General features: G+C 42.2%; 2 protein-coding genes across 3 annotated transcripts in view; one reads left to right on the top strand and one right to left on the bottom strand.

Moving 5' to 3' along the window:
• The first annotated feature begins 906 nt into the window (after positions 1 to 906).
• LOC146574012 (twist-related protein 2-like) lies at positions 907 to 7615 on the top strand. Its single transcript, XM_085273546.1, has 2 exons — positions 907 to 2057; positions 6542 to 7615. Exon 1 carries the CDS (start codon positions 1177 to 1179, stop codon positions 1747 to 1749), a length of 573 nt encoding a protein of 190 aa, XP_085129672.1. The 5' UTR covers positions 907 to 1176; the 3' UTR covers positions 1750 to 2057; positions 6542 to 7615.
• Positions 7616 to 7700: 85 nt separating this feature from the next.
• The window catches only part of LOC146574011 (histone deacetylase 7-like), a 43551-nt gene continuing 31894 nt past the window's right edge, over positions 7701 to 19357 (bottom strand). For both annotated transcript variants that reach the window (XM_085273541.1, XM_085273543.1), the window contains exons 19-25: positions 18391 to 18510; positions 15889 to 15986; positions 12954 to 13072; positions 11682 to 11815; positions 11504 to 11588; positions 9940 to 10087; positions 7701 to 9842 (exon numbers count right to left, since the gene is read on the bottom strand). In XM_085273541.1, coding sequence (XP_085129667.1) covers positions 9824 to 9842; positions 9940 to 10087; positions 11504 to 11588; positions 11682 to 11815; positions 12954 to 13072; positions 15889 to 15986; positions 18391 to 18510 — 723 coding nt within the window. In that variant the 3' untranslated portion in view covers positions 7701 to 9823. The remainder of the gene's footprint in view (positions 9843 to 9939; positions 10088 to 11503; positions 11589 to 11681; positions 11816 to 12953; positions 13073 to 15888; positions 15987 to 18390; positions 18511 to 19357) is intronic.

The raw sequence follows: 19357 nt of genomic DNA, 5'->3' as shown, positions 1-19357 counted from the left end.
CCAACGTGTGGAAAATGCATTTTAAGTGGCTGCAGACCCAGATGGGTTCGCGCTGTGGAGGAACATGTGTCGATCCCTGCCCCGAAGCCATGGATGGCACAATTAGGTGCTCCCTCACCTCTGCAGACTGAGGTCGCTGGGCCACTCAGGTCAGGGGGTTATTTAGGGTCCTGGCAGTCCTCCCTTCCCAACCTGACAACTGATGTCGGCAGCGATATTAATAAGCTGCGCTTATTTGTTTAGAACTTTTCCATCGATGTGTCACATTTGGAGGGAAAAGGAAGTTTGCAGAGGCTGGTATGCAGATTTTAACTTGCTGGCTGACAAAAAACATCTTTCTGAAAAATACCGCTGTACCTTTTGGCCTGTCATGGCAATGGGCATGATTTATAAACATAAATTCCACATCATAAAGTACATTATTATACCGATAAATTCTCTGCGGTTCTCTAATCCATTTGTTTTTTTAGCGAGCGTCTCATTGTCAGGATAATAAAGAACATGACCGACACATGCTTAGGTGAACTCTCTCACGTTTGAGTTTTAAAGGGAAATAAAGAGTTAAGCTTAAAGCGCCACTATAATCATAAAAGTATTAAAACGTTAAAGCTTACACGTGGTGACTGTCAGAGATGCAAGGTTTGTGTAGACACGAGGATGCAGGCGCTCTAACAGTCCAGCCCAAATCTGGAACCCATAAAGCCTCAGACATCTCTGCAACATTAGACACAGCACTTCTTATTGGCTAAGCGAACCACTTACCCCCTTTTCTCTATCACCCGCCCAGCTAATGCACACTTCCTGCTTTCCTGCCTGTTTCATACCCGGCCACACCCTCTGGAAAACATTCGAGCCAATAAGAGCTGCCCGCAGGCTCCGGGTTGGCGTTTGGGTATAAAAGAGGTGGAGGTGGACCTGCCTGTCAGATGGTTTGTTGTTGTTCTGTCTGGCAGGTTGAGAGGGGAATGTGAAAGTGAGAATTTTAACAAGGTAACCAGGAAACAGGACGACAAGGCGTCCAATCCGATGGAGCTTCAGCAGTCGTGACTTACACAAGCTTGTCAAGCTGAGGGTTTTTTTTGTTTTCTTTTTTGAAGCTGTAAGCTCAAGCGATAAAGAACCGCACGAAATCCAGTTTTTGTGTTGGTGGCTGGAAGGTTATTAGTGGACAGGAGAATGAGAGAAGAGGTGTCCTGCACCAACTCCCCTGAAGGAGGACTGGGGGCCAGCGAGGAAGAGCTGGAGAGAGGATCAAAAAAGACCCTTCAACCAGGAAATCGAAAACGCTCCCCTTATCCCAAAAAGGACAGCCTCAGTCAGGCAGAGGAGAGCAGCACAGGCAGCTCCAGCAGCCTGCTACCGTCTGGGCCAAAGAGGATGAAGAAAAGCCCCTCAACGGTCGTGTCATTGGCCCCGACGACTTTGGGCCCCAGGCCCGAGGCGCCCTTCGAGGAGCTCCACTCTCAGCGCGTCATCGCCAACGTGCGGGAGCGTCAGCGCACTCAATCCCTGAACGACGCTTTTGCCTCTCTGCGCAAGATCATTCCCACACTACCTTCGGACAAGCTGAGCAAGATCCAGATCCTGAAGCTGGCCTCACGCTACATCGACTTCCTCTACCAGGTGCTGCAGAGCGATGAGATGGACGCCAAGCTGGCCAGCTGCAACTACCTGGCCCATGAAAGACTCAGCTACGCCTTCTCCGTCTGGAGGATGGAGGGGGCCTGGGCCATGTCTACCAGCCACTAGGACCCCACTGAACTTCTCTTGTACACCCTCTCGTGTCCACATCTTCCCTCCCTCCCCAGCTCTGTCCGTGTCTGCACTCATTTCCTGACCTTTAAGCCTCCTTCTCCCCTCATGGTCTGATCTTAACCTTCTCATAAACCTCTGCAGTCCTTTCTCGTCTCACTCCACCTCCATAGTTGAACACGCTTTAAGTTACTGAAATCTCCAAAACCTAACCCTGTTCCCCTCCACTCTTTCCACCTCTTTCTCCCTTATCTGTCCCACAGTTTTTTCCCAGGGCTATGATTCGCTCCACTGCAGCCCTTCAGGTATGGATGAAATATGCACACACACACACACACACACACACACACACACACACACACACACACACACACACACACACACACACACACACACACACACACACACACACACATTCGTGCAGAGAATAGTGTCGAACATGTATGTATACACACACATGTGTACAGGCAGTTTGTGGCTCAACATTTAGACTAAGATTTCAGTGTAAGTGTGCTCTCTTCAATCGAAAAACACAAACTCGATGAAAACAAAATGAATAAAAATGGTTTGTTAATTTGATCAAAGAAGGAATAAATGATGTGGACATGATCTAAATTTTGAGAATGCGATGCACGCCACACAAAGGTGACGAAAACTCTTCTTTCGGAGTTTTATTATCGGAGAATTTAACACTTTTGCTTCATATAGTAAATGCAATCAGGAAGACAGGAATTGAATAAACAGCTTTTAATATATGAATCAAAATGTTACAGTGTAAATGTGAAGAGCTAAAATGTGTGTATGTCAAAACACGACAGAAAACGTATTTTCCGTCATGTGAAAAAATACAGTAGGACCAAAAGCGAAGAAAACTTTGCTTTACTTGTTTTAAATCGTAATTTCTATCAAAACATAGAAAAATGAATTCAAGAGCATGCTTTAAAAATGTCTGACAAAATAAGCTGCAGTGTTATTTTTCATGTAACTGTGATATCAGTCTTTGATTTCAGTGTGCATGTGTTTTCTTTAAACCTCAAATCTTAACTTAATTTTTATTAGCTAATCATCAAAACAACTTACCAGTTAGTATTTTTTCTTTGTTTGTTTCATTTTTAATTCATATTTTAAAAAGAGTAATACACTGTCAGTTATGATCTGTTGTTTTGTGTATAAATATTTGTCACACACACAAGAAATTCAAATACAACTCAATCCCACGTTGGTTTTGTGTAAACGGATCAGAAACTTTGGAGTAGGACTCTTAAAAAAAATACATTAATTTAATAATAGACAAAATATAAATTTAAAATAATGTAAAGTACAAACGTATGTAAAGGTAAAGTTATGCAAAAAGGAAAGTAGATAAAAGGAAAAAAAATTCTAAATTTAAAAATAGTTTAATTGGTTAAAAATTTATTTTCTATTTTCTTCTTCTAACACATTCAGTCACAAACAAAAATGTCTGCCCACCTCTTTATAATTTTTTTCTCTTTTCAGTGTAGTTGTCATTAACCACCCTCCATGCGTTTTCAAAATTACCATAAAAACACTTTCCAGCAGATAAGGTGAGGACGATTAGTGCACAGACTTAAATAAAACACAATCAGGGGCAGAGCGTTAATTTCAAAGAAAGAGGTCCTTTGAGCATCCTGGTTGCTTCGCTTTATAAACCAAAAATCAGCTAAAAGCACATTATCATCATCATCAACACTCCAGTGTTTGACATTCCTCTGATGAATGTAAGACAAATGTTTTCCTCTGCAGTCTCCAGGGCTTTTTTAAAAAAGACAAAAAAACCCCCCAAAAAACATTTTAAACAGACACCAGATTCCTGCACAGGTACAGCAAGGGGGTGGGGGAGAAAGGGAGAGTGGGTGGGTGGGTGGGGGGGAGTGAAGGCACATCACTCTCTCTCTCTTTCTCTCTCTCTCTCCCTTGCAGCCTTGCCCTCTCTCCTCAGGATCTTATATCGTGCAATCAGGCCTCGCTGGGGCCCAGACAAGCAGGAACCTTTAGATTGGAAACAGTTGTGAGGTATTAGGAAGGTGTGTCTACCGGGGTTAGGGTCAGCCGCACGGGGCTGTGTATGTCAGCACATGTTTGTGTGTGCTTGCTGTGTCTGTGTGGTTGTAGTGAGTTTTAATTAGCTGTGCAGCAGTGTGTGTGTGTGTGTGTGTTTGTGTGCAAACATGTGCATATAAGTAAACAGGAATACATTTGCAGATGTTGTTTCAGTGATTTTTATCTCTCCCATCTTCTGGTTTCAGTTTGGTCAGACTTAGTTATATTTCTTCCAAAAAAAAAAAAAAGGCCATGAAGGTCTTTGACAACATCAAAGGATTTATTTTAAAAAAAAAGATAGGCGGGTGAAGACATTGTGAGGAGCAAAGGCCGAGCAGAGATTAATCTGGGTTTCAGTGCAACATGCTTTTCTAACAGCTAGATCGCAGGTCAAGGTGAACACACACACTGCAAACAGGCACAGACACGGTTCTCTGATCAGGCCTTTAAATGATTACAAACATATGCAGCATTCATCCCGAATCACAAATGATACTACAGGTACTGCTGCACATGGGCTTCATACAACCCGTGCTTATACACATATATATTACACTGTCCAGACACACACATGCAGCTGCTGCTATGTGCACACCGCAGGTGTTCCACTCTGAGCTAACTCACCAGACATCATGGAGTGGAGCGGGGGGTTGGGGAGGGCTCCAATCAGCGGAAAGCCAAGGCCCCTGCTCGTGGACACGACTGTCCTTGAACGCATCGTTGTAGTTATTACCTACCACTTTGACTGCTCTGCCTGTTATCATCAGCTCTGCAGGGGCCGCCACAGAAAGTGCTGCAAACTCAAGGCCTGCGCCTGCATGACCAAAACATGCAATTTTAGGAAAGAGCTGAGGTTAGAAAGGGTCAGGACACTTCAAAGGCGGAGCGTGCACGTATGCGTGCACGGGTCCTAAAACAGTCTCTGTGTGTGTGTTGATGAGGCCATGTGTACTTGTTTTACTTGGTGTTGGACAAAATAACCCAAACAACTGACATCACATGACGTGCTTGTAATGTTCCCTTGTTTAAGGCTGTTTATGGTGTGGTATCAGATATCAGTGAATAATTGTTACATCCTTTATTTAAAGATGTTGAACAACATCAGTGCCTCTTCTTTAAGAATGACCAGTGTACAAAAATGGTTTATAGAGTTGGAGAGCAGACGGACAGTTAATACATAAACAGATAGTACATATGTAATTCATACATTATTCAGAAATTCAAAATTCCATACACGTACATTTAAGGCTTTAAAATATTCTAGAGGACTGCATAGTGTTCCTGCTTTTTTTCCTACCTCAGATTTTTTCAAAGAAATCACATAGTTGTTTATTTATTTATTTGTTCAATTGATGAGTATATTGCAACAAAAGCAAAAAAAAAAGCAAAGAAATAAAAAAACAAAAAGTTTATAAAATTCACTGCTTTTGGTGTAAAAGAACATTTTATATTTTATTTGGAAGCCCGCAGCATGTACACACGAACACGAATCGGCGCAGACATTTTTGTGCATTTTCATGAGCACGATTTTGAAGATGTGTGGGTGTCTGGCTCAGCGTGAGATGTTCAGAATGAAGCGATTGTTCAGTCTGAGTTGGAACAAACAAGACTCTCCCCTCTGTTTATACTATAATCACAATGCCTGTCACTGCTTTCCTGTGCCGGAACCCCTGGCTCTGCTGCATCTGTGCACATATGTGTGTGTGCGTATGTGTGTGTGGTGTTTTACAATTTGGACTGACCAGCTGTTGGACGCTCTTCTGCACATATTAAATATCTGGCTTTCGCTGTTGGCTGATCTGGGACCAGATGTAAAGTCCTCTGCGGCTCATCTGCGTTTTTAAAAGCCTCATCCAGAAGTCGTGGCTTCTGAGAGTCATCTTTATTTTTAGAGATCCAAACTAAGAGCTGAGTGCAGGTGGGAGGATTGTGTGTGTGTGTGCGTGTGTGTACATTTGACTGCTCCACGCATATGCGCTCGAGCGTGCATTCGAACGTGTGCTGGTCAGACAGCTGCAGGGATAGAGGAAGGTCTTCTGGTTTGACACGTAGGCAGCAAAGAACCACATAACACAAGCCCAGAGTGTATCAGAATCTGCACGCTTACACAATATAACGAAACAGAAATCGTTCAGTCATTTAAAAACATTAATAAGGACCGACCCCCACACGAAAACCTTTACATGTGCTTTCTTTAACAAATAAAGTTGGCTTGAATCCAGTGCAGGTGTACCAATAAAAACTATTTTCCAGAGACGTTACATAAATTAATCAAATACAAAAAAAGTGTGCATTTAAATACTGACCGGGCATGAAAATGTGAGGCAGGGTGTTTAATGGCTTTCCAGCACAAAAGAGGTGGCCCCACGCTCTGTGACTTGAAAAACAAAGCACCTTTTGGATGGGAATATGCACGCGGCATGCTTTCGGGGTACGATCAAAGTCATGTGACCCTAGCCCTAACACACACATACATCCGGCTTCCGCTCGCAAGACTTCTCGTGGTATCGCGGAAGGGCACGCTATAATTAGGGAAAGCTGAAAATGATCCAGATGAAATGTTTGCCTGTTAAAAGGAGAAGCTGAAGAGCTGTGGGGATTTTTCCGTTTTTGCTTGTCTGCGCTCACATGTTGTATCCTCAACACATTCACCCGGTCTTTAATTTGTGTGAAATGCTATAAAATGCCCATAATGCTAACTTGCCTTTTATGTTTCTTCTCCCTGCAGAAAACTGACAAATGGAAACTTCACTACACTCGAAGAAATTGGTTCCTGCCTTGACAAATATCTCCACTTTAAAAAACAAAAAAACAAAACAAAAAAAAAAAAGGAAAAGAAAACTTTCTCTTTCTCTGGACAAGTCTGGCCTCCGTGCCGTCGCCCGGCCTTCACCGAGTGTTCCCGAAACTCTGATGAAGATCCCTCGACGGCCCGACGAAGAGCTGAACACTTTGAACGATGAAACTGAAATGAACTTTTTAAAAAAATTAAAAATAAACAAAGATCAACGAACAGCTGGCCTGCGGTGACAATGAAACAAAATGGCTGCTGGTTCGAGTGCCTTCGGTTACACGGCGATAACCACCACGGCGAGATCCACCCAAGTCTTCACAGTGGATGACTCACTGCCAGACAGACATTAAGATGACTAATGATAATGGCACAGTGATGGTTAGAGGGCGGTCACAGCCAATGAATGTTTACAGCTAAAATGCTAATAAGCTAATCGCTCTGGCTCTGAAGACCCCGTCTTGAGGGAAGAGGAAGAGCACGAGGAATTTGGCGCAGATCTTCGACTTTGTAATAACTGGATCGCTTTCTGTGTATTTTGTGGGTTTTAGAGTGTATGTGAATCGGTATACGCACACTGTATTACTTTAAACTCTGCTTATCCTTTGCTCTCGCCTTTAAGGGAAAAAAAAGGAAAAAGTCTTGATACCACCACTGATCCCAGTTCAGCCCCCTCTGTTTTTCATTTTACTCTTTTCTAGTAGAAAGCTGCATTTTGTATTGCAAGAAAATCTCATTTAAGTAGTTTTTTTCTTTGTTTGTTTTAATTACAGCAGCTTTAAAATATCTTTGCAAGCTTATTTTCATTGAAAAAAACGCAAAAATAAAACAGCGGAAATTTTCGTATAAAATGTGCCAAAGTGGCGACAAAGTGATTTGAGCCACAACAGATTCATTTGTAACCATGTGGTTTAAAAGTGTTGCTTTTGTACTGCTTTGAATTTGCTTATGATCATCTCTCTTGTGTGATATCCTGTGGAAATAAATTTTTTTCCTCATGGCTGTACATAAGTACAATATTGTATTTTTGAAGGAGAATGGAGAATGGTGGGAAAAGAAAATGACCAAACAAAGAGAAAAAAAAAGTAAAATAGGAAAAAAGAAACAACTGATCTTTCTTAAAATGTACATAATTTACCTTTATTAGGTTTTTTTGGGTGAAAATAGTAGAAAAAGGCAAAAGTAAGACAACAAAACCAATGTCGCTATGTACACTGTACAGAAAAAAAAATCAAGACAGTCAGTTATAAAGAAAACTGGACTTGACCTAAAGTAAAAATTCCAGTTTGTTAAGGCTACCTTTACACAGGTTGGTCAGAACAATCCTTCGACTGATAATTTGGTCTCCGAGTATGCACAGGGTTCATTATTTGGGCTCAAATAAAAAAATAGATCATTTACACTGATTAAGACACGTGATATATCAGGTCGCTGTCGTGAACGTTCTTAAAAAACAAACAACGACTGAAAGCTACGCTCCTCCATCAGGATGTCCTACAGGATGTCTTTCGTTTTTCACATTTTCGTAACATCAACAAATGTCGGAAAGGCCGTGAGTTACATACAGAGTGCAACGTAAAATACAAACAAACTAAAAATAAAAAACAAACAATCAGACATACTGTATTAGCACCATCACAATCATGTTAGACATGCAAAGAGCACTTCAAAGACACAGAATCTGAATATATAAATAGGAGTCATGTCGAATTGATTTGCGTATATAAATGTCCTGCGTTTTTTTTTTGGTGCTTTTTGACTGTTTGGATTGAGAAAAGAAACATTCGCAAAGTCTTCAAAGTCTTTGAAGTTCTTCAGGCCATGCCAGTCCAGGGACAACACATTGTTCTCATAAGCTTTGGTTGTACTTAACCTGTGTCCAATTGCACTGTGTGGATGTTTAACTATCTCAGTATTGCTTCATCCTAACTAAACCACTATCATGCCATTGTTTGGTCCGGGGAGCGTAACATCTCCGAGGATGACAGTAAATAGACTGGCGCTACGTAGGGGATGAACAGAAGACAGATCAGATTAAAAAAAAAAAAAAAAATAATAATAATAGAAAAAAAAACATGTAACAAATACAGCAGGAATGCTCATCCACAGGTAGAAACATCAAAGTTCAGATTTTGAGACCCGAGTCGCTCTGACCCTCGTTTCCGAGGGCGAGATAAGTGCACTTTGTGTGAGTGAGTGTTTGGATGCGAGTCTCATCCAAAATGTTAAAAACTGATGTGCATTGTCACTTGTACAATCATTACTGAGTGGTTACACTGCATTGAGGCATCATGGGTGATTCTGTCTTATCTGACAGGCTTATTATCCCCCCTTCCCCCGAATATCAATACCACAGCGACTGGAGGTATCAGCTCTTCATTGTGACTAATGCTACCACCACTAACTACAGCATATCTACATATTTAAGATGCACTTCAGAGGAGCGATACAAATAACTGCAGCAATCCGAGGTCTTGCTACACGCGCTCGCCCTGGGTACGCCAAGAAAGAAATGATGAAAACGCTGAAAAAAAATATGTATGTCAGACCTCATTGTAGCTTCACTCATGATTCTTAAAAAACAATGTCATCCCCCCCCAAAAAAAGTGTTCCTCCGGTCAGATGAACTGATGATGAGAACAAACGTGCAGTGCAGGATGATCAGAAAAACCCGCTCGATCGCGGTCGCACGCAGACGAATGACATCGCGGCCGAGGGATACGTCTGCGCTCCATCACTCGCACGTACTTTTGGGGACGACTCCTTCTTCTCAAACTGAGTGGCTTCGATAAGCTGAGGCGACCTTTGACCCTTCCTTCTAACAGTCTTGGGGCTCTTGCTCAGAGTTGTGCTGGAGTCATTTTAATTCAGTCTGCAAATGTGCAGAGATGTGTTTTTCTCTCAAGGTGTATATGCTACATCACGTTGTTGCAAAACCCTTCATTAATCTGCACCTGGGTGTCTCTTTTAGCTTTAGCTCTCATTGCAGCGAGGGATGAGAGTGAGAACGCGGCCCAGATGATTGCCGGTCGTCGATGTGTGTGTGTGTGTTTGGATCAGATGGGTCAGAATTCAGCCAGTAGTAATACAGGTGGAGTTTTTGTGAAGTGACATCTGCTTCCAGTGACGATCCAAAGCGCTGCTTTGCGTGTTTGTGTGCGTGTGTGTGGAGTGTGTAGAGGCTTGAGTCTTTCTTCAGGGAGAATCACCTTTTCTCCATCATTTCTCAGACGGTTTCCTTGATGACAAAGAGAAAGATAAGGGTTAAACGTGCATAAAGTACAACATTATGGCAGTGCTAAAGCAGAAGATATGAAACACAGAGCTGCCCCTACCTGTCAGATGCAAGAGACCCCATCGACAGAGAGGCGATGGCGCTGACAGCCTCGCTGTCCGAGTCTCGTCTCAGTCTTCGTCTCTGCGCCTGCAAGTAGGACATATCCACTGTGGAGGCCGAATCCTTCAAACTCTGCCAGTACTCACCTGCGGGAAGCGAAGAATGGAAAAAAGATGGAGAGGAGGGAGGAAAACAGGAGAGAGAAAAGATTAATGGCCGCATTCATTGGTATTTCAGAGCTGTTTTCATCCTGAATTGTTCCTTGAGGGAAGGCGTCTCCATTATTAAAGAGCACTGCACGGTGTTTGATCCGCTAGTTGTAGCCGTTTGATCTGAATATAAGCAATGACTGTGACATAAACAGCCCGTGGTCTAAATATCCATGTTGATAATTTCACGAATGTAAACTCAAATTCAATCTGTTCTCTCAGGGCCTCGAGTCCCGTGTCACACAGCGAAAGGAAAAAAAATTTGAGTTTGCAAATGTGCTCATCTCTGAGCGTGTGTGTTCTGGCTGCGAATGCAACTCACATATATTTCACCCCGGGCCTAAATTATGGGCTTAACATTCTTGTGGCTATTCAAATATTTTTAATTAATCTAATTTGGTTGGGATAACATTTGTGTGCAATCAGAAGGGGATGTTGCGAAGGTCGTGTGCCAGAGAAGTGTTTGAAGATAATTGGAGCCAGGGCGGCTGTGTGTGTGCGTATGTGTGTGTGTCTGTCTGTCTGTGTGTGGGACGGCTGGAGGGAGAGATGGGGAGACAGGGGTGTAAAGGAGGAGAGGTGGTCGGACAGTAGGGGCGATGTGAGAAGACTTAGTGATGGAAAAAAATAGACATGTTTTATTTTAGCTTGACGAAAACGTTTTTAATGGAGCCGAAAAATATTTTGATGAAATTCCTTTCAAATAAAAATGCTAAATTGCTCTACAGTCATTAGAATTAGTAGCGTTGATGTAATTTCACTCTTCCTCCTCTGTTGCTCATCTTGAAGTGTTTCTTTTTATCCGCGGAGAGAGGATGCTGTAGCCGCACGGTGTGATTTTTGGGCCAATATTAAAACAATCTGACTTGACTTGAAATCCTTTCATGTATAAGGAAGTGAACATAGTGGTATAATTATTAATTTTGCAAGCAAGCCCTTTCTTTGATCTCATTTTCAAATAAAAGCACATATTTCAGCCCAAGGACCATTACTAACTTTCCCATTACAGCAACTTTCTTGAGAAACAATTCTGGAAGCGAGCACATCCAGTGACTGCTAGCCATCTCTTCCACTTCCACAAGATAATGATGGACATTTGTTTTTGATTTACTATTTCTTTTGACAGTTTAAAGGTGTTTATGACTCAAATAGCTTATGGCCAACCTTAGAGAGTAAGATACTAAAGACAACTGAGGCAAACAGTGGAGAATGAAGTTAAAAAAAACAGCAACAAAATCTTTCAAACTAATGAAACGAAGATTATTTTTTTAGATCAATATTTTCCACAAGTTTCACAAGACTGCTCAGTGTCATGTTGGTGATGGTTTTTGATGCTGCATGTTGTATTCTCACCATGAATCTGGATGACTTTCTGCAGAGAAAGCACCGCATTTTCACAGGGCTTCTGGTCCAACACCGACTGGGACAGAGGCTCCACCTGTGGCACATGTGGTCAGAGGTTAGAGAGGGAAACATGCTGTAGGTATCTGTGAAAAGACACATGTTCTGTATGCGCAAAAACACATCCAACCTCCATGCCCAGCAAGGCGCTCACACAGGCTTCGGAGGCATCGCAGATAGCTTTGAGGTCATGCCCACCCTCCAGAGCCATGACCACCTTACCGCCGGCCAGTGACATCAGTTGACGGGTCAGGAAGCCAAAACCTGGTGGAGAACAAAGCATGCACAAAACCGAATACACAAAGGTTAAGCCAGAAATTGATTGTATGGGATTATATCAGTGCTGTGGAAAGTTAGCCACACTTTGCACACCGGACTCTGACAAATTACTGAGAATAATTTCACAACATCATGTTGACTGGTGACATCATTTCTTATTTTGCAAAGGTCTGAAGCCTAAAAAATGAAGCCTATGCTGAAGCACTGAAAACTGCAGTTCCACTAATGTCCACTTGAGGCTGCCTGCAAAACGAGTCAATCTCCATAGACTCTCATATTAAAATAATTGCAGCAGAAATAAATATATATGAGTATACAGCCTGCTACAAAAACGGGTTTGGTCTATACAGCTCATTTCCATCTATATGAAAGTTTTACAGATTGTTTTAGGACTGGTTAAACTACATTTTTTGAAGTGTAAAATTAATATAATTGGAGATGTGGCAGGTACACTGATGCAGCTACTGTAACAGCTGCCTGCTTCACCTCCACTAACTGGACTGCACATGTAGACAGTGGTTACATGTGGAGCATTTTAACTATTTTAACAACTTTTTAACAACTGAAGAAGATCCCAAGAAGTCTGGGTCCAAGTTATAGTTAGTTTACTAATAATTGATTCACATATTAGCACCGGATAGCGGCTATTTACAGGTTTAGCTTGCTAACAGAGCAGATGATCTGGCTTGAGAAACTACTCAAAAAAGAACTGTCCATAATACTAAAATCTTCAAATTGGGGCTTAACAAACCAAAGAATGACATCACAGTGCCTATGTGCATTTTTATATACAGTCTATTATGGTGATGAGTTTTAGTTAAACATAAAGACTGGCTCATATAAAGAAACAGGTTCTACAAACAAACTTTAACTTCTCTACAAAGCTGCACTCTGAAAACTGCGTTACACATCAGTGATAATATCTGACATCAGCACTAAGTCTGCACAGTATAAGAGTGTTTATCTGTTTGACAACAGTCTGTGAAGGATAGCCAACCTTTGTAACTGTAATAATAAGAAATCTAACAAATGCAGGACATGCAAATATTTATTATAACTCATAAGGCTCATAAGAGCACGTTGATCAGGAAGTGTGCTGAATGAGAGGCTGGGTGAACCTTACACTTGGCTGTAACCTTGTATCCTCCGAGCGATGATGGATGTCCTTCGACAGCATCAAAGCCAGCTGACACGAGGACGACATCAGGGGAAAACTCGTGAGCGATGGGCATCACCACAGCTCTGAGGACCACAAAAGGAAACGCAATGGCGTAAAGCAAACACTGCGTGTTATGTTCTATTCATCAAGCAGTGTGGCCAGGCAGAAATTAGACAGCACATTTAAGAAGTAATTTTTTTTTCAACAGGTGTTCATGATTTGAGAGAAAATGAGAACTGAGGGGTGGGGTGAGTAGAACATAATGTGTGATCAAATTAACATCAGAGCAGGCTGTAACAGATTAATTATTGTAATGAAGAGAGTTTGAACAAAAAAAAAAAGAGTTGAAGTGACTGATTTCACAAAGAGCATTCATATACTTCACAACTTTTATCTGGACTGTTAACTGCAAACACTTACTTAATTGTAAGTGATTGCAAATAGCTCCACTATTTGAAAATCATGAAAAGAGAAATTATCAAAGGCAGTGCTCCAAGTGCTTCATCTCTGTTCTTGATCCACTCTTGGTAAGCAGCCAACCGTGGAAGGTGGGGCACCTCCCAGGTGTGAATGTGTGCAACTGTTTAAATGTGAAGCCGTTAAAAAAGAAGAACGAGTGCTCTGCATACCTTACTTGGCTATCTATCTATCTATATAGATATGGGTCTACAAGTGGGACACAATTAAAAGTTTTTCTCTGCATGTTACAAACAGGTAAAGGGAGACCCTTGACATAAATAGGCTGAGGTGTCCACAGACTGTAAACTCCACTCATGGGAGCCCAGCTTTCTTGCTTCTTTGCTCTCCTTCTTACTTCCTCTTGTCTCTAGCTGCCAGTTTTTTAGCAAGAGCACACGGCCCATGCCGCGTTTGATTCTTTCTCACTCTCCCCCACCACCCCCTCTCAGCGGCAGTTCAAAGACGTTTGTGTGCGTCTGGTTCCTATTAGGAGCTCGTCCCTCTTCTCACGTCACTGACAGCCAGCCATCTGGGATCCATTGGGCCTAATTACGCCGCCTTTGGATTCCCTAACAATGTACCCCCCACTTCTTCTCCTCTCTTCTGCTCTATTCTCCTCTCCTCCACAGTTCATCATTGGTCAGTAGCCACTTGGAAATACACAGGAAATGTATTTACATGCACATACACACTATGTACACATTGCAATACCTGCATATGCATGCTCTTCCTTTGAAACTGCAAGTTTGATTCATGGTGTGCTACTGGTGATTCGGCCGAGCTTAAATTCTGACCGTCTTAGTAATCCTCCACACAAATACGAAATGCATCATGAAGCTTAATCTCAAAGCAGCTGAGCTCTCTCTTGATTGTACTAGAGTCCCACCACCACTCCCGACCACAATATTCCTTCGATACACACCCAAAAACAGAGACACACATCATCAGTAACCGCACTCTGGCTAGTTTTCTGTTCCATCCCGAGCAGAAACACAGAGAGTCTGGAACACCCTGTCATCTAAATCAAATTGAATTACAGAGCTGGCACGAGGTTAGGTAGACTTAATTGCATAAACACAAATTCATGATGCATTAAATTTTGTCTGTAAAGCATGCTACGCATTTATTTGCACTGGTTAATTCACAGAATGGTGGCAAAGTTCACAGAAAAATGATTCAAACTTAATATAAGTTGTTCTTTGTTTCTAACCCCAAACCCAACCAATTATAACTGAGGAATTCTGGTCTCTCTGTGGTGACATATGATAAAGGTTGCCCCGGACACGGCTACACGGTATGTGCCTCCAACTGCCACGGACCACCACGACACTGCTGCGCTACAGAGCTATGATTTGATATTAGCTTTTATGTGTAACACACAATACAGTACAGTACTCTACTGCGGTTTACTAAGGAAGTTTTACACATGAAAAAGCTTGCCATTTCCCCAAACTGGATAAAAAATACCAAAACCAGACGGCTGCTCAGGAAAGGACCAGTTGTTTCTTAATTAGTATCCAGGGCTCCAGTAAACACTGGACTTAGTGTTTCTGAGGATGCCTATTGGCTGTATGGATTTTACCAGAATGGGTTAGCTCATTAGCATCTTTCCGTTGACGAGGGGCCCACCCACTGTGTCTGGTGCATGCAGCACCATGTAGAGAGCTTAATCATCTGGTGGCGAGCCAGTGTTGCTGACAGAAACATTCTGAGTTCATTACGTGTGTTTGAGAGTGTGGAGCAGAATCAAAGCATATTCATTCAAGAAAAATAGCTTGAATGAAACGAAAAGTGCTGCAAGACCAAAGGTGTGTCTGGGTAACACGCCTACGTAGGCCTCTGGAATTAGTTCAAAAATGATATCGATAATGTGTAATTACACATGTTATATAAAAAAATCATTATTGTTTAGCCCTTCCCATACAAAGTGTACTGACACTGGGTAGCAGCTGGCTCATAGTCAACATGCGTATTCGTGGTACTGTGATTTGAACAGAATGTGCTTTACCTGGGAGTGATCAGCTTGCGTATTAGAGATGTGTGTGGAGGATGCTAAATGACTAAAGTGCTTTCATAAGCGAGCTGAGCTGCATGCACAGCTGTTGTGTTGACTGCTGAAGGTTGATAGGCGCACTGACATGACGAAGGAGGAGATAAGTGTACCTTGGATTCAAAACTGAATATTCGGCAAGCAATTACGTGCTGCTTGCTGAGCTTTAAGCCAGAATGAGAGCGCAACAAGCGAGAAACACTGCTGGCAACACAATGTGTGACACTAACCGTAAGAGAAGTCAAACGTAAATATAATGTTCTAGGGGGGTGAACACCTATCTCAAGTTTTGAGGTCTATGCTACCTTCATTTTATTTTGGCAAGTATCTCAAACACCAGTATAGACCTTTAAATGCTTCATTACTACAGTATTATAGGAACTTCTTTACCTGAACGCAGCCAGGTATTCAGCATCGCCCATTGGAGGGTTTAGTCCTCCGGTCCATCCTACATTGACATTGAAGCCCTCACCTGGACCTGCACCCACCTGGATGAAGACAAACACAGAGGGGGAGAGAGAGGGGGGTGCGTGTGTCAGAGAGAAAGAGTGTCCGTCAATGTCGAGAAAGTTAATGAGTCCCAGCGAAAGTTGAGAAACTGTGTGACGTTGACAGATTTGTGTCAAATGTTCACAAAATCAGCACCGCTGTTGCAAAACTTTTGCATTGCAGCAACCGAGGCGAAGTGGCTGCATCTCTTTAAGGCAGCACGAGGGAGTGATTATGATTCCTAAATGAAAGACGGATGGCTGTTAATTCAACACCCCTGTCCCTCCATTTTGATTTTGATACAATTTGTCAAATGGCCTTATAAATCACCCGGAGCCACAACAGAGTTACACCCGTTAACGGTTCCCAAGATTTAGGCTTACAGCTATACTGGGAAGTACTTTTCATTTGGCAACTGTTGCATGTTATATAAAAAAAGACAAAAAAACAACTACAAATAAGAGTCACATACCGCATGTTGCATACTGTTTTATGTACTGAAAAGCTATGTGATTGAAATGACTGCATAATGTGCTTTTTTATATGGATGTTTAGAGAGTTTCATGTGTATGACATGTCAAATGAAAAGACATGACATACTGCGCTATACTGCTCATTTTACATGTTGTAAATATTTGAGTGATTTTTTTCAAGCTGTATTGGACTTGGCGTGTACTTGAAATTGCCAAGCAGAGTACACAAAGTCGAGTGGATCTCCTGTCAGTTTGACCTCAAATATTTTGGGGCAGAAAGTGAAGTGAGTCCCGGGTCTTTGGAAAGAAGGTTTAAGGATTCCTGCCTCTCTCTTTGTAGTCCTGCTAGCAGCCATTTAGCTGCTCTCTAGGCCTTTCACCATCAGTCAATGTGTCAGTTTGAAGAGAGATTGAGGCGGTTGATTGACACGCACTTGGCAAAGATGTGTGGTAATTTTCTTTGTGTGTGCGTACGTGTGTGTGTGTGCATGGGTGTGAGAGGATGCTTGAAAGAGAAAAGAATGCTGATGAGCATCGCAGAGCGTCTGTCTCCATTCTTCTCTCAGTGGACGGGATGTTCACAGGGCAAACGAAAAACACATGAGGCCTCCTGTCCTCTGCCAACTGGTAATGTACCCGCATGCACGCTCGCACGTGCTCGTGGACACACACGCACACACGCAACTCCTTCTATAGCTCCAAGTTTCTTGCACTCCCCTCTGTCCTCTTTCTCTCTTTCATGTTTCAAGAATTGCTGGACTGGATTAGGCCTGTGCTGGTTTCTGTGAGGTACTCGGCACTCTCTGTTATGCCTATGACATCACACCCCCTACCCCATGGTGCGTTATATACCTACACGGGGGACAGCGAGACTCCAGAGGTTTACCGCACTGTTCACCAGAGGTTGAGAGGCCACTTAAGGCAAAGCCACATCCAAGCCAAAAAAGCATTTTATGCCGCGTCCCCTCCTCGTGGGATTTTATGAGAAAACACTGACTATTTTATCCGCATTGTTGTTGGGGGAGATGGGCGAATATATGAGGGAATGCGAGTGACTGAGCGGGCGATGAATGCCAGCGTGGGTTCGGGTCAGTACATCTGCCCGAGGGCTGTCATCACACTTGGTTTCTGGTAAGACCACAGGCAGAATTCATAGGCATCTCAATATCCTGTATGCAAACATAGGCATGCAAAACCGTGCACATCCTGCTGGGAAGCTTCAACATCCAAAGACCTGAAGTTGCTTAAATACATTTGAAATTCGACGTAAACCACTCACAAACACAATGAGATGAGCACATGGTGAATTCAAAAGACATCTGGGCTATCCGTAATAGGTTGTCATGACGATGCCGGACTGACAGTTAACAAAAGTGAACCGTAACCTTCGTTGCTCAAATTATAGCGTCATGAATCCAGTTGTATTAGTAATGTAATGTAATTGTGATGTAATTGACTCTGACTGGTCATATATTTGACTCTCACATCCATACACTGCTGGAGAACAGATCTATAGTGCAGACTGCAATCGTGAAAAGTCAGTCACAACCAAACTGATTTTGCAGTTGGAAGTTTATATTATGCAGATAATTCCTTGACTGAATGGCCAATAATTCTTCCTGTTTTAGCAAGTAAATGTTAAACATAAGCGTTTGAGATCCCTAATATCCTAAAGGAATCACATAATTACCAAACATTTCTGTGCCAGCATATCTGTCTTCACGATGTCTTTGATTATATTGTTATAAACTGTCTCAGGCAGCCAAGTTAGTAATGAGAAATAGCCACATGAATGTCCACAATCAAAAAGAAGAACCTGTGGTCTTGTTAGGCTAATGTGTTCACTGTCATCAATCAGAAAACTGATACCAGGATTATAAGCAAAAGCAGAAAAGCACAGCATGGCTGTGGAGGAGTGTTTTGTACTTACCTCGCTGGGGTGTCCACTACCAGGAAAAAAGTTGCCATCGTCATAGCGATGTAGAGAGATGTACAGCACACTTGGGTCGCTGTAGAAGGCTTCCTGGGTGCCGTTGCCATGGTGTACATCCTGGAGAGTGATTATATGATTAGTTATGAAGCTGCCAAGGACTCGCGCTGTTATTTCACACAGAATTTTAACCTTGGCATTTTCAAAACAATTTGTATGTTTTATATTGAGCAGTGTATTTTTTTTTAAGTCAAAAGCATGTGTTAAACATATGACCCCTAACGCAGGAAGAAAAATCTGTAAAGCATTCATGCTTTTCCCTGTCAACAGGAGACGCATTTTAATTGTATTTAATAAATCAGGTATTAGTCAGTGCTGATGCAGTAACTAACAATGACAGAGCGCATGCAAGATCTTATACACACATGCTGAACAGAGGTGACCATGTGATAGTGGATCAATATCTGCAGATGTGAACTGTATAATGGGTGGAATAAAAAAATTATTAAATGTAGACTTTCATGTCTTTTTATGGAGTACCGGACAGAAGTAGTGTATAACTTGGAGATGGAGATGTGCGGCGATCAGGTCCACATCCTCCTATGTCTCTTATTAATAAAGGGATTTGTGGACATACATTGTTATGGTATAGCTATATTGTCAAATAACTGGCAGTTATATGACAAGATATATAACTGTTGTGTTATGCAAAAGATTGGTCTTTAAGACAAAGTCTAATATTTTACATTTTTTGAGTGAAGACCTCAACCCTGGTGTGAGAGCGTTCAGCTCACACATGGCTACCAGAGATAACAGTGTCTAATTCAATTAAATGATAAATAGCAGTGCTACTGCATCTGGGACCTTGTTTGTACCTACAACACATTTGTGTGCCTTTGCATCTGTGTTTTTGTGTGTTTATTCCTGTCCATGTGGAGACCAGTGATGCTGGTCATGCGGTGGGTCC

Source organism: Mchenga conophoros, linkage group LG5 (genome assembly GCF_057382185.1).
Source record: "Mchenga conophoros isolate Kocher_MC1m ecotype Shallow Benthic linkage group LG5, M_conophoros_male_GT1.1, whole genome shotgun sequence".
Lineage (NCBI taxonomy): Eukaryota > Metazoa > Chordata > Actinopteri > Cichliformes > Cichlidae > Mchenga > Mchenga conophoros.
Note: the sequence above shows the minus strand (reverse complement) of the source record. Positions and strands in the feature narration are given on the sequence as shown.